At 46.3% G+C, this 13,975-nt stretch overlaps 1 protein-coding gene across 3 annotated transcripts in view; it reads left to right on the plus strand.

Moving 5' to 3' along the window:
* Positions 1-11,738, plus strand: part of RGMB (repulsive guidance molecule BMP co-receptor b) — a 28,795-nt gene extending 17,057 nt beyond the window's left edge. For all 3 annotated transcript variants that reach the window (XM_060416616.1, XM_060416617.1, XM_042250788.2), the window contains one exon: positions 8,243-11,738. In XM_060416616.1, coding sequence (XP_060272599.1) covers positions 8,243-8,911 — 669 coding nt within the window. In that variant the 3' untranslated portion in view covers positions 8,912-11,738. The remainder of the gene's footprint in view (positions 1-8,242) is intronic.
* The last annotated feature ends 2,237 nt before the right edge of the window (positions 11,739-13,975 follow it).

Raw genomic sequence — 13,975 nt, forward strand, 5'->3', positions numbered from 1 at the left:
AGGCCGGAGAGATGGGCTGCTGTACCTCGGACATAACCCTGCCCACCAGCCTGTGTCACAGGTCAGTGTTCTCACTCCCAGGACTTGGTACCATTTCCCTTTTCACCTCCCTCCATCAAGGTGGTCCCTCACCTACCCAGATAGCCTCACTCCTCTGAGATACCCTAGCAGGGTCTGGAACCCTGATTGCTGTTGTTGGAAGGTAGTTGATCTTTAATACCCAGAAGCTTGCTAGGGTACTTGAGCATCAGAATCACCAGTTCTTAGTTAAGTTGATTTTTCAGGGTTCTGTCTCATCTTTAAGACTCATAAACGCATGTCTTAGATAATCCTCATCCTCCCTGAATTTCCTTATTGTAGAGACAATATTAAAAGAATAGTTTCTAAACCAGCTATAGTTGTTCCAGGTGGTGGTATTCCTGTTGGCTCTTTTCTGCTTCCTGCATAGCTCTGGTTTGTACTGGATTTTAAGGTCTTAGGCCCAGAAACTTTCACCTTCGCTTCATATAGGTTTCAGCAGACTGCCTGGGGATGAAAGTATATTTGGGCAAAGGAAGCAGAAGAAAAGGGGGCGACATTCTTAGCTCCATGATGTCCCCGTAATGTGAACAATCATTTTGTGGGATGAAAACAGGCCTACCTGGCTTATTCTTTAGACCATACTTTAACAAGGTCTGCCTTCATTCTGTCCGTACAAATTGCATGTACTCTGGGCAACTAGGCCTCTGTCTTCTCTCTGTTCCCTGGAGGAAGAAATATATACGATGTCAGTGAAAACTGTCTAAAAATGTATAAAATGTGTCTGTGTATACCTTGTCAGTTTCACATTTCGAATCTCTGCGTGTGCCAGTGTCTCTGTCCCAGACGTGGTTTGGAAGGATGAAAAGGACCTTCCGAATCCCCCATGTGTAAGTGACAGTAACCCAGCGCCTGCCTGAGCCAGCCGGAATTCCCTGTGAGTGCTCTGGGCCTCTGCTACTTTAAAACAAATCCACCCTCCTCCATAGTTGGAACCAGAGGTGCCCAGCCAAGTCTGATACACAGCTGAGAGTTAGAACTTGTTTTTCTGTAACGTTTCCAAATGTCTCTCTCTGCCCTGTTAAATTTTCTTTGAGTCAACATTTTGAGAGGAAGGGGTGAACAGGAAACATTGGATGGTTGGTACTTTTTTTTTTTTTTTTTTTTGGTTGTTGGCTTCAATTAATGCTAACCAAACAGTTTCTGCCCCTGTGGAATGTGGCAAGTAAAAAGAGTCGTACCTACAGTGTTGAACAATGAAAGCTGCTACCTTACCCGTTTCGTCTTTATTTGTTTTGACTGCAAGTAGAACTTGCTCTTCCACTGGTTTGGATTTTGTGTTCTCCTGGGTGGGGTAACTTCAGGACTTCTTAAGCTGCTCAGCTTGTCCTCAGTATAACAAGAATAGCATCTCACAGCTAAGATGCAGAATTTAACGGGGGAGCCTTGCAGTGAAAACCCGTCGCTGTTGGGTCTAGAAAGAACTTCAGATGAAATTGGGTCCGTGCAGAGAGGAGCTCAGTATGTCCCAGTGAGCTGGTTTTTTTTAAGAGTAGGAGCCCAAAAACCCTTAGCTCCTGCCGGTGGGGTTGTCTCCGTGCTGGAGCTGACTGTGTACACTGTGGATGGGATTAGTGTGACAGCATTTAAAGGCCAGCTTCTCATCTGCTCTGCATGTGCCCCTGAAAAGGGTGTCAGTGTTTGCTCTTTCCTTTTTAAAGGTGTGAGTACACACACAAGCACACGTGTGTGTTTATGTGGGGTCCATGCCTTCCCCACTCCCTGCCTCAGGAAAATGAAGACAGAAGGATATTGTTTTGGAACTTTCCAGTTAACTGGCTTCTTGGAATATATGGTCACCAGCTCTAACCACCTTGTTCCTGACTGGGCTTTGCTTTTTTTTTTTTTTTTAATAGCCCTGGGAACCTGAAACTCAACCTAGAAGTGACAGAATGTGAGTGCATTGCAAGACCTTTAAGGCCTTTTGCTTTTTAAATCACCTACCCAAACTGAAAAATGATCAAAGGGGCTGTGATTTCCTGATAATCCCCGTTGGTTTGGGAAACAGCTGTGCTGAACCTCGGCCCAGAGCGTTCACCCAGGGTGCTGCGAGAGCCTGGGGATCTGTGTGCCCCCCCTCCACCCCATTAGGAGGGAGATCCCAGAAAGCCAGACCTGCCGGGACAGATTCCTGCCCCTTAGTGACTGCAGTATTTTTAGCCTCTGGTCCAAACCGCAGCAGCTTCCCTGGTGGCTCAGAGGGTAAAGCGTCTGCCTGTGATGTGGGAGACCTGGGTTTGATCCCTGGGTCAGGAAGATCCCGTGGAGAAGGAAATGTCAACCCACTCCAGTATTCTTGCCTGGAAAATTCCATGGACAGAGGAGCCTGGTAGACTCTAGTCCATGGGGTCGCAAAGAGTCGGACACGACTGAGCAACTTCACTTTCACTTTTCCAAAGTGTAGCGGCAGCCTCTGCCTGGAATACTGTCCCCACGCACCTGACTTCCCATCTAGAGGTCTAGCGAGGGCCTCCTCACAGTGCAGAGACCGGGCACAACAAGTAAGAAGGTCCCTCTGGAGTTCTCGGGGTACCGGGAGGGCCAAAGCACCCCAGGCCTTCCCTCCTCCCTGTAAACTCAGCACCTTGTGCCTCTGGTCTGTACAAGGAAGCTGGCCCATTTCCCTCTGAGCCTATTTATGCTTCCAGCCTTCCTTGTTTTAAATGCACAAAAATTGCTCTTTGGATGTCGACTTTTTTTTTTTTTTTTGGCCTGTCACTTTTCTGTATCATCCCTGGGCCTGCTTCTCTCTCTCTCTCTCTCTCTCTCTCTCTCTCTCTCTCTCACATGCGCCTTCCAGCCACCGAGCTTAATGCTTCCCCCCTGGACCACCCTAGCAGCCTCAACCGTGGGTGTCCTTCTCTGGTTTGGTTTCTTCTTTCTCCAGCTGCTGCCAAGAAGCCCTCCAGGAGCCAAGGCAGCCCTTGTTCCTGCATGTATTACCTAGGGCAACCCTGAAGAATAAATAAGTCTGATCCATTCTGTGTCTCTGGAATCCTGTGAGTGCTGCTACAGCAGAGCTCGGTGGAAAGAAACTCGAGATGACAGAGAAACCTCTTTGGGTATCTTTAGGAGGCTGTAGAATTTTATAGTCTCATTCAAGCCCGGAAAAGAATCTAGGGGGAAATTTTTTCTGCCACCCTCCTCTGAAACTCATGTATGGCTATCTTCCTGTGAGCTATCTTGTCCTGACCCAGTGAAATGACTTAAGCTGTGCTTTTGTAGATGTTGAATTCAGACTTCCTGTAGGTAGCTAGCTGATGCTAGGCTGAATTGCAATGGTAACGTTCCATTTGTTTCATTGAGTTTACGCCTTCCTGGCAAGACTTTTTTTCATTTCTTTTTTTTTTTAGTTTTTCAGGAAAATGATCAATGATATCAGTTACTGACCTCCTTATGTATGGTCCATGTACTCTCCTAGGCTTTGTGTGAAATTGTTCAAACAGAAAGTTATTCTAGACGGATATGCTTTTATTTCCTGCCTCATAAAAAGGAGCGAAATCCAGAGTTCTCCCCAGCCTAACCGAGATCCTTCCTTAGTGCTTTGGAGCTTCCTAGTCTCAGACTTCTCAACATAGAGAAACATTGGCCCCCTCGAGTTAAGATGATGTGTTTTAGAGCTAGCGATAGAGCAGGTGTGTTTATTTCTTTGAAACACACGCTCTCGTAGGAATGATCTCCTTTGTGTTCAGCTCTGAGGACTAAGCAGAGGCTGTATGCTGCTGACCTGGTAAGAGCAAAGGCCATGGGCACAGCGTTCTCTGATTTCTCCCACAGTCATCTGTTTTTTCAACCTATAATTGCACCCAGAGGATCTGAGGAAGCAGACATATCAGCTAATTACATGAAATAAAATTAATCTTAGCTTTCTTAACACAAGCAGAATTTTAACTGGATACCTGTCAACATTGGGTTTCCCTGTGTTCCAGGCTGATTTCCTGTGATTTTCAGTTTGGTTTGCTGGCCCATCTTAACCCGAGAGCTGGAGCCCCTTGTCTATAAAAGTCCCAATTCTGGTATTAAGAGAATTCCAGTAAGGTCCCACACATGCAGTGCCAAATGGTCTGATTTAAACCCCGATAAACATTTCTTCCAAAGAATGATAAGCACAAATAGTTCAGGGCACAGCCTATGGGGAATTCTGCTGTTTGAAAACCTCACAGCACTGTACAAGGCTGTTGAGCCTGGAGAAGCTCTGTGCTTTGGCAAGGCAGTGCTTGGTTCTCTAGGTGACCTCCCTTTCATTTAGTTCATTTTTATTTTTGTTTTTTCCTGATGGAGAGGAGAGACAGGTGCCTCTCAGTGTTGGCATTTCACAGCAAACCCTAAATCCTCATTGCCTTTCTCATGTGGAAAGGTTGATTTGTAGCTGCTGTCTTGCTTCTCCTAAGAGACCCTGTAGGTGGTAAGGATCTCAGGCAGTGAAACGTTAAAAACGAATGAGGAGACTGGAGTAGTGTGTCTGAGGTGGGGGTTGGGAGGAGCTGGGCGGGGAAGGTTTAACAAAAGGCATTGATGTTTGAAATGCACAGAAATGCCATCCATCAATAATAAATGGTGTGGCACAGAACAGATGTGCCAAATTGAGTCACTACAGCATACGGATCAGTTCATAGAGGGGGGAAAAGTAAAGAGCATCAGCTCAGCTCAGTTCAGTCACTCAGTCGTGTCCGACTCTTTGCGACCCCATGAATCGCAGCACGCCAGGCCTCCCTGTCCATCGCCAACTCCCATAGCTGTTTTTAAAATATCTGTTTAAGAGCTTTAGAATACAATTTTGAATGTCCTGTTCTGACCCTCTGATAGCTGCTAGCTGGAAATAGAAAACGTGTGGAATTTCCAAACATTTCCATTAACATTTGAGTGTTTTTAAAGGAAGAATTATTGAGAATGAATAAATTTTATTTAATTTTTCTGAAGAGGAGGATAGAACTGGAAAATGAATTTCTGGCCCTTTCTGGTTAAGTGCTTGCTTAAGACCTGAGATTGTAATTGTATGAGGAATGAAAATACCTTACACAGCTTGTCAGGGACTGTTACCTGTGCTTTCTACATTTTCATTGCTTATATCTCTAGGTACCTCTTCAATATCTTCTTAAACTCCTGAGGACCGCTCAGGAAACCTCTCTTATGCTTTGAGGTTAATTCATTCCCCTCAACATCTTGATTCAAGGGCTGATTCTATACATAGACTCTGAGAGCAAATTATCTCACCGAAAAGAGAAACAACTAGAGAAACATCAACTTCCTTGTCTTGTAGAGAAAGTCACTCCTAGGAAATTCGACAGATAGACAAAAACGCATTAGGTAAACTGGAATATTTTGTGCGTGTAGATAGTAGTACAGAGGTCAAGCTTTAAGGTTCACCTGATCTCCCAGAGGCGTGAGAGTTACCTGTTGGTGTCACAGGTAGAGCAGAGGACAGTAGCGTGAGAGGTGTTTGAAATGACTCCTGAGTTGGAATTGGTGTTTTTAATGAAAACAGCAGAGACTTGGTGAGACAAGGAACTATTCCATTCACGTTAATATTGACCCTTGCTTGCCTTTGTAGGAAACTTGTTTGGAATTGGATCTCTCTGCTGTGTTGTCCCAACAAAACTAATTCCTCTGTGTTTTTCCTAAGGGGAACTGAAAAGTCCTTAATTGTTGCAAATAAGGCCAAGTTGGTTTAAATTTGAGGTTTGTTAGGTTGGAAGGACAGATGGCTTAGCTGTTGTAGAAGAATTCAGTTACTCTTTGAGTGTGGATGTTCTGGTTGAAAATGAGAACAGCGGCTGTATGCAAAGTCTGTTACTCTTATTGTAGCCATCTGTATTAACTTGCAGTCCTTTCAGGTGCAGAATTTACTTGAATTAATCTTTTCACCTCCAAGAGATCCCAGCTTGCCTCTAAAAAGCCCTTGTCAAACTGTCTTTAGAGTCACCAAATAAATCTATTTTATAGTCCCATTAGATACCTAGCTCGAAAAATCGCACTCGCTCTGGAAGGTCGTATGGTTGGATGCACAGAAAATTTCCTGAAATCATCTCTGGTACACCTCCTTCAGGTTGTTAGGAAGGTGTTGAAACGTGAGAAGGCTGGTCATGAAATTAAATTGTGGCTCAGAGTAATTAGGCAGGGAGAACACCAGGCATTCTCACAGTGCATTGTCTGGCTTTTGGTTGCAGCTGCAAACAACGGATATGAATTTAACCAGTTGCTGCAGCCACAGCTGGTTCGGATCTGGCTTTACAACTGGCTGAAGTGAAATGAAATGGCTGGAAAATTCCAGTCAAGTAACACCAGTGGGAACATGTGGAATTAAATAGCGTGAGCAGATGCCGGCTGAGCCCGGGGGAAAGCCTTCAGACATAAGCCTGAGGGTGGCGGGGGGGCGGGGGGCGGCTTGTAGGGAGAAGGGTGGGGAGGGAGGCCCTCGTGGCCTTTTAACAAGGGTCTATTGTTTTGATTAGTCCCCTTGCAGGAGGTGGCGGTTTGCCTCCATCCAGAGTAATTTGTAGAGTGTTTGGCCTGTCTCCCTTCCTCCTTGACTGAAGTCACCTGATACTTTTTTATTTTCTTCAAGAAGAAAGCATAATAAGCCATTACCTCACTTACAGACAATAACTCAAATCTCAAAATGTTGTCTCCCTCCTCTCCCCGCCCCGCTGCCGCTTGGGGGCCATTTTCCCACCTTGGGTGATCCAGAAGCCCGTATCTGTCTTAGCATCTTTCTATTCCCTGTAGCAGAGATGTCGAGGAGTTTGGAGGTGAAGGTGCTCAGAGTTCATTTTTTTTCCTAAGTACTATTCTAATTAAGGAAAGAAAGTTCACTAAAGGGAAGTTTTTATATTATCACTAGATTTTTTTTTTCCCCTCCATGAATTTTCTGCTTAATTTGGAGAGTTGAGAGTTGACTGGGGGACAGATTTCTGAGAAGCTGAAGGGCCAGCATGCTGTTTGGGGAAAACATTTGCTGTAACTAGGTTTAGGGTATTTATTCTCTGCCAGTGCTTGGGAGCGCACTTGCCAAGTGATTTCGCTGTCCCGAGGATTAGCTGGTCATGTGAAACATTTGATTAAGAGACTTAGAGAATCTTTCCTGAGGCACATGGTTGGTAGCTGTTGCTGGGCTGGCTCCTTCCTCAGCTTTCTCTCTTCCCTGAGTGTGTGTGTATAGCTCAGTTTGCAGTGATGAGTCATAGGATATTGTTTTAGAGTCCAAGGGAGAAACTTTTTAGAAATCACAGTTCTGGTAGGTTTACTTAGAGCATCTGCATAACTCAGAAAGGAATCTTCTTTCTTTTTTTCTCAGAGCTAGCTACCACCACTCATCTGTCTTTGAGGAGACAGGATACAGATGATCAATAAAACTTGCCTATATCCCAACGACATTTTTCGGTCTTAGGAAAATAAAAATTTTTTGCTGAGACACTCTCTGGATCTGTGTCAGTTTTACATTCTAAATACATAGGACTTTGGGACTTCCCTGGCCGTCTAGTGGTTAAAACTTCGCTTTCCAGTGTAGAGGAGTGCAGGTTCAATCCCTGGTGAGGGGCTAAGATCCCACCTGCCTCATGGCCAAAAGAAACCCCCATAAAACTGAAACAGTAGCGTAACAAATTCAATAAAGACTTTTAAAAAATGGTCCACGTCAGAATGAATACGTGTATATGTATGGTTGAGTCCCTTTGCTGTCCACCAGGAAACTATCGCAACATTGTTAATCAGCTGTTCTCCAATATGAAATAAAAAGTTAAAAAAGAAAAAGTCCACATCAAGAAAAAATACATGAGTTCAGTGGCTCAAACTCAAGTTCCATTGAGTTGATGATGCCATCCAACCATCTCATCCCCTGTCGACCCCTTCTCCTGCCCTCAATCTTTCCCAGCATCAGGGTCTTTACCGATGAGTCAGCTCTTCTCATCAGATGGCCAGAGTATTAGAGTTTCAGCTTCAGCATCCATCCTTCCAATGAATGAATACATAGGGTCTTCAAAATTGTCCCTAACAGTGACACCATTCACTTGCAAGGCAGAAGCAGATACAGGCTGAGTTGGGAGATTCTGTCTCTAGCTGGTTCAGCCTCTAGAACTGGAGGGCAGCTCTCATGGCCCAAGGATGCTGTCGCGCCCATATCTCTCCCATCTGTGTTAAAACTTTGTCCGCCTTCCTTCCCTCACAGATCACCATCATCTTCAAAGCGCACCGGGAGTGTACGGATCAGAAAGTGTACCAAGCCGTGACCGATGACCTGCCGGCCGCCTTCGTGGACGGCAGCACCAGCGGCGGGGACGGCGACCCCAAGAGCCTGCGGATCGTGGAGCGGGAGAGTGGCCGCTCAGTGGAGATGCACGCGCGCTACATGGGGACCACGGTGTTCGTGCGGCAGCTGGGCCGCTACCTGACGCTGGCCATCCGCATGCCCGAGGCGCTGGCCATGGCCTACGAGGAGAGCCAGGACCTGCAGCTGTGCGTGACCGGCTGCCCCCTGGGCGAGCGCATCGACGATGGGCAGGGCCAGGTGTCCGCCATCCTGGGGCCCGGCCTGCCCCGCAGCCCCGCAGCCGCGGCCTGGCCCGGCTACACGCTGGAGACAGCCAGCGCGCGGTGCCACGAGCAGATGCCGGTGAAGGACATCTACTTCCAGTCCTGTGTCTTTGACCTGCTCACCACCGGCGATGCCAACTTCACGGCCGCCGCGCACAGCGCCCTGGAGGACGTGGAGGCACTGCACCCCAGGAAGGAACGCTGGCATATTTTCCCGAGCAGTGCCCGCGCGGCTCCCCGTGGACGCCCCCTGTCGTCTGTCAGTCTTGGACTCACATGTTTGATCCTTGTTGTGTTTTTGTAGGGGATTGTCTTTTTCGTGTTTTTTTTTTTTTTCCTGTTCCGTTTCTCCTGTCTATAACAAAATTTTTTAAAAATATATATTGTCATAATATATTGAGTAAAAAGAGTATATATGTATATACCATGTATATGACAGGATGCGTGTGTCCCGGGATGCCCACCTGATTTGTACATATCGCGTTTGGCTGTTTTCCACATAATGTTGGATGTAGTGTTTTGGACCGTTACCAATTTTGGTTTTTGGTGGTTTTTTGGTTTTTTGTTTTTTTGTTTTTGTTTTTTTTGCAGTTTTGTGAAATGTTTTATAACGTCCCTGCCCGGGGACCTGTTAGAAAGCACTTTATTTTTTATATATTAAATATTTATGTGTGTACCTGGTCAGTACGTATATAGTACACGCGCACAGACACCGGATGCGGCGCGCGCCCTTGGCAGAGGACCGGCGACCTCGTTTGCAGCTCTTGCTGGCGGTGCCCTCACGGCCTTGACCATCACCGCGCGCCCAGCTTTCACCTGCTGCTCTCCTGGTGCCACTGCCTTGTTCTTTGGAACTAGGTCCTTGCCCACTTCTCCTGCCCTCGCTCCACGCGGAAGGATTGTTAACCGCCCCACCCCACCCCCCGACAGGTGCTTTTGGCTGTTAAACACTGATTCTAGGAAGCCCTCTCCCTCTTGGACAGCTGCCACTTGTTTTCAGAGGGTGGGGAGAATGTTAGCACAGTTCTTATTAACTAGGATTGTTACATCCGAGCACTTAGAGCGTGGCAGGTTAAACGGTATGAAACTGCTGTTTTTCTAGGTCGGGAGGGGCTCCAGATGGCAATGGGTAAGGAGATAGCAGGCACCTTGCTAGAGCCCTCTCAGACTTCTGTCATCCCTCATTCCCTGTTCAAACTGTCTCTTTTCCCTCTTTTAACTCCATTCTACATTGAACAAAGAAAGGCAAACACCTAAGTGCAGCGATCGTGCCTTGCTCGTCCCTCTGTGATTTGTACAAGCCCGCGTTCTCAGCCGCCTCCTCTCCGGCTGTCTGGACTTGTACTCACAGTGTCCACGCCCAGTTAGCCCTCCCCAGGCTCACTGTTGGAGCCCGGGAGCTCAGGCTCTGGGGTGTATTTGATTCTTTCATGTGAAGACCCAGATCCCGTCACAAAGGTTTCCTCTTCCTTGGCCCCGCCCACACCGTGGTCTTCCTGTCTCCCACTCTGTGTCTGTGTGTGTGATGGGACGGACTGGGGTCCTGACAATGGGCGTGCTTCCTTGGCCTGACCCTGTATGCAGCTTGACTGGGTGCTGGTTGGTCAGACATTCTCATTGGCCAGTGTTGCTCCCCACGTGGCCTCTCGATGTAATCACTTTCCCTCTTCATATGCGTAGGTGACTTATTAGTTGCTCGTTTAACTTGATAGTGATTTCACCGAGCTACACTCCTTCCATTCCATCATTGCTGGCACCTCTTGAAAAAAGGAAACCACCACCACCCAACAGCAAGAGCAGTAGCTGCGAACAGGAACTCCAGGATGGGAAGGTTTCTATTGTTATACCTAAAATGTAAATATCTGGTTCCTAGAATTAGTGGTAGAGTTTGTAGTTGAATCATTTACATAAATGCAAACAGACGGTGAACTTGAAAGGCCGCAGAGATTTGGGTCAAGGTTGTGCCTAGTTTTAGTTGGCCAGGTAAATTTCTTCCTTTTGATGAGTGGCACTACCAGACTGGTAGCAAAGAGGATGTCGCTTCGTGAAAGTTCTGTTTCTTAGTGAACTGATCTGTCGGTCACAGCATGGAGCTGTCGACTCACCAGAGGTGGCAAAGCTTCTCTCGAGCCTGTCTTCCAATGTATGAGAGAATGATCTTGGCCAGTCTGGGAAAAATCCCGAAGGCATCCTGCCTCTTACTGGGCAAAGATGCAGGGCCAGAGAGCTGAACCCCAACCTGTTATCCTTGTATCAAAGCCGAACGGGGGCCCACCTACCATCAGCTCTGAATGGTGACTGCTTTTGTTCCCTTACGGAATCACGTGCCCAGGTCAGAAGCTGTAGTTACCTAGTACTTCTGTTATGTAACCGAGTAGAATGCAGGAGGAAAAATATTTAGGGTACCTCTAACCACTATTTTTGTGCAAATAGTCTACAAGTGGAAAACGGTAGAAGTTTTCTACGATGTCTGGGTTTAGTGTGTACATGATGTAATATACCTGTGTCCTTTTCAATGAAAGCAAAACAACCGCCTCTCCTAATAGCTGGGAAGAGGAAACCAGGTTGTTCTGATGCATCATCTGCCTGGAAAGGCTGAATCACAGCTCTTAGTACCAGTGGATTTGGCTGTTCTCACTTTGCAGTCAGTGTCTCTCTATGACTCTGAAGTCTTCCCCACAGATAACCGTTTCAGAAATACAGGTATTTCTCTACAAGTATTTCTCTGGTGTATTTTCTTCTGTTTCTTTCATAGAATGTCTGGAGAGGGAGAAAAAAAAAAATGTTCCTTGCACATGTTGGTTTTTGAAATCCCCCCCCCCCTTAACCAGAAGCATTTTGGGTCATACACGTTAGGTAGGACATCTTCTGGGGGAGCTTAATCTTGTGGGAACACACTGGTTTTCACAGATGCACCACATGGCTGTCTGAAGACTCAAAACTTTTTTTGTCCTTCCCTTCTCTTTGTTACGCTCGGAAACCCCCACAGTGTGTCGAGTCTTTGCAAAGAAACCTTTAGATGTGTTTCATAGGTATATGAATAAGTATCTGTGTAAAACAGTGAGTGTGCAGTGTGTAAATACTTTAAATTATTATGGTAGAAAAATAAAGTTACATACCCTGCTGTGGAATGTTTGGTCTGTGACTGTAGTGCCACCTGCTGGAAGAGTGGAGAAATAGCAGAAGAAAGGGAGTCGGGGGGTGTGTGTGCAAAATCCTTCATGGTTACTGACAATGTTGTTCAACCTGTCCACAAACTCACTTATTTTCTGAACTATATCACTACCATAGTTTTTCCTTTTTTAATTTCTAAGCAATTGGAAATAAGTCAGTATCTGTGAGATTAGTCCACTGGTATCATCCCAAAGGTCTTTTTTTTAGTGTTGGTTTTGGTCCCCTGTAAACATGGAACCTGCATTTGGTTCTTTGAAGGCAGCTTGGATGGTAGTAACTTTGTTAGTCCTGGTGGGGAGGATATTGGGGCAGGATTTTCTGGCTTTGTAAACTTTTGTAAATTCTCACTTCTTGGGTGTTCCAGAAAGAGACATCACAAGATCACAATTTGGTCTTTGTTCAAGAAACATGCCAAAGGGTAGAAAAGCTTGGGAGAGAATTACACCCAAACTGAAGACACAGAAACGCACTGTTCGTGCCACTGGGTAGAATACTAAATGGAGCGAATTCTGACTGGGGAAAACATACATAGTCATTTCTTAAAAGAGAAAGTTAACCCTTACATGTGGTGTTTATGTGTGGCCTTTCAGAACAAATGAAAAAGGAAAATTATTCCAGCTGAGCCACACACACAAAGTAAGATGCCAGTGTTACAGCCACCGAGGACCTAGTGCTTATGTCTGTACTGAACGAACACCAAGAAATAATCTATGTCACCGTGAAGTCTGTGCTTAAGAGGAAAAACATTCCTCACTGTATTCACATCCAGATCTCCAGCTTTTCAGGGATTGAAATGTGAGCAGCTGTCCAAAGCCTTAAAAAGAAGCTGTTACTGTCTTGAAGAGCAAATGGTGACTAACAGATTCTAAGAATCCTGTTATCTCAGTTTCTCTCTCTCCCTCTGTTTTGGTAGCCACAGCGTTGAGCAGAATCCTGTTGCTTGTAATCACCTGGAATAAAGCACAGGGGTTTCTGCCGTCCTTTCTGGGCCAAGATACTTTTGCCTCAGTTTTTCCCCCGTTCCCACAAACAGTGATCTATTTGTATGTGAACCAAGGAACATCTCCCCCACAGAGAATGTAACCCAGACATCCAAGAAGCAGGGAGCAGTTCCCAGTTCTTTGCTATCTCACTCCCTAGCTCACCGTGTTGTTTCTGCCTGCATCCATTTCAGCATGTCTGTTAATTGGACGAGTCACATTCACGTTTTCATTTCGATGGTATTTCCCTTTGAATTTACTGTTCTTGCCCCGAGTACCTCTAGTAAGCACGATGCTTAACACTATCAACTCAGTAATAGAACACGCAGTCCCTTGTGCCCTCAATGTGATGTCTGAGCTGTGTGCTTGGAGGGGGGCTGTCTTTGTGTCCCCTCTTCCTTGCGAGCATTGTGTGGGTTTATAATCTGGGCATCCAGACTCCAGGAGGACACACTAACAGATCCTATAGAGGTGGAGCATATGCCGCTGGCCTCGTTAAAATGACGTTCTAATCAGCTGAACAGACCAGCCTTGTCAACTAAAATGTGTTAAAGTAGGCCCATCAAACGCCAACCAGTGCTTCCCTAGTGGCTCAGTGGTGAAGAATCTGCCATCCACTGCGGGAGACATGGGTTCGATCACTGGTCCAGGAAGATCCCAAATGCCACACAGCAACTAAGCTGGTGCACCGCAGCTGTTGAGCCTTGTTCTCTAGACCCCAGGAACCGCAGCTCGACCCCAGGAAGCCGGCGCTGCGACTACTGAAGCCCTCGCATCCCAGAGCCCGTGCTCCGCGGCAAGAGAAGCCCCTGCGATGAGACGCCCAAGCACCCCAACTAGGAAGTAGCCCCCTCTCTGCAACTAGAGAAAGCCTGGGTGGCGGGGAAGACCCGGCACAGCCAAAAATAATAAATAAAATCATATTAAAAGAAAAACAACTCCAACCAGAAGAAAGCAACCAGGCAATGTTTTCTAACTGAAGGTTCTTGATGGGTGACAGTTCTAGGGCCATTTTTAGTTTAATAATGAAAACTCCAACTCCAGAAGAAGAGGGAAAAAAAGAGGAAACATTCTGCTACCAGAGTGGATATAGACCAAAGACGTGAACTGAAGTCGCTCAGTCATGTTCAACTCTGTGACCCCATGGACTGCAGCCCACCAGGCTCCTCCATCCATGGGATTTTCCAGGCAAGAGTACTGGAGTGGGCTGCCAT

Source organism: Ovis aries, chromosome 5 (genome assembly GCF_016772045.2).
Source record: "Ovis aries strain OAR_USU_Benz2616 breed Rambouillet chromosome 5, ARS-UI_Ramb_v3.0, whole genome shotgun sequence".
Taxonomy (NCBI): domain Eukaryota; kingdom Metazoa; phylum Chordata; class Mammalia; order Artiodactyla; family Bovidae; genus Ovis; species Ovis aries.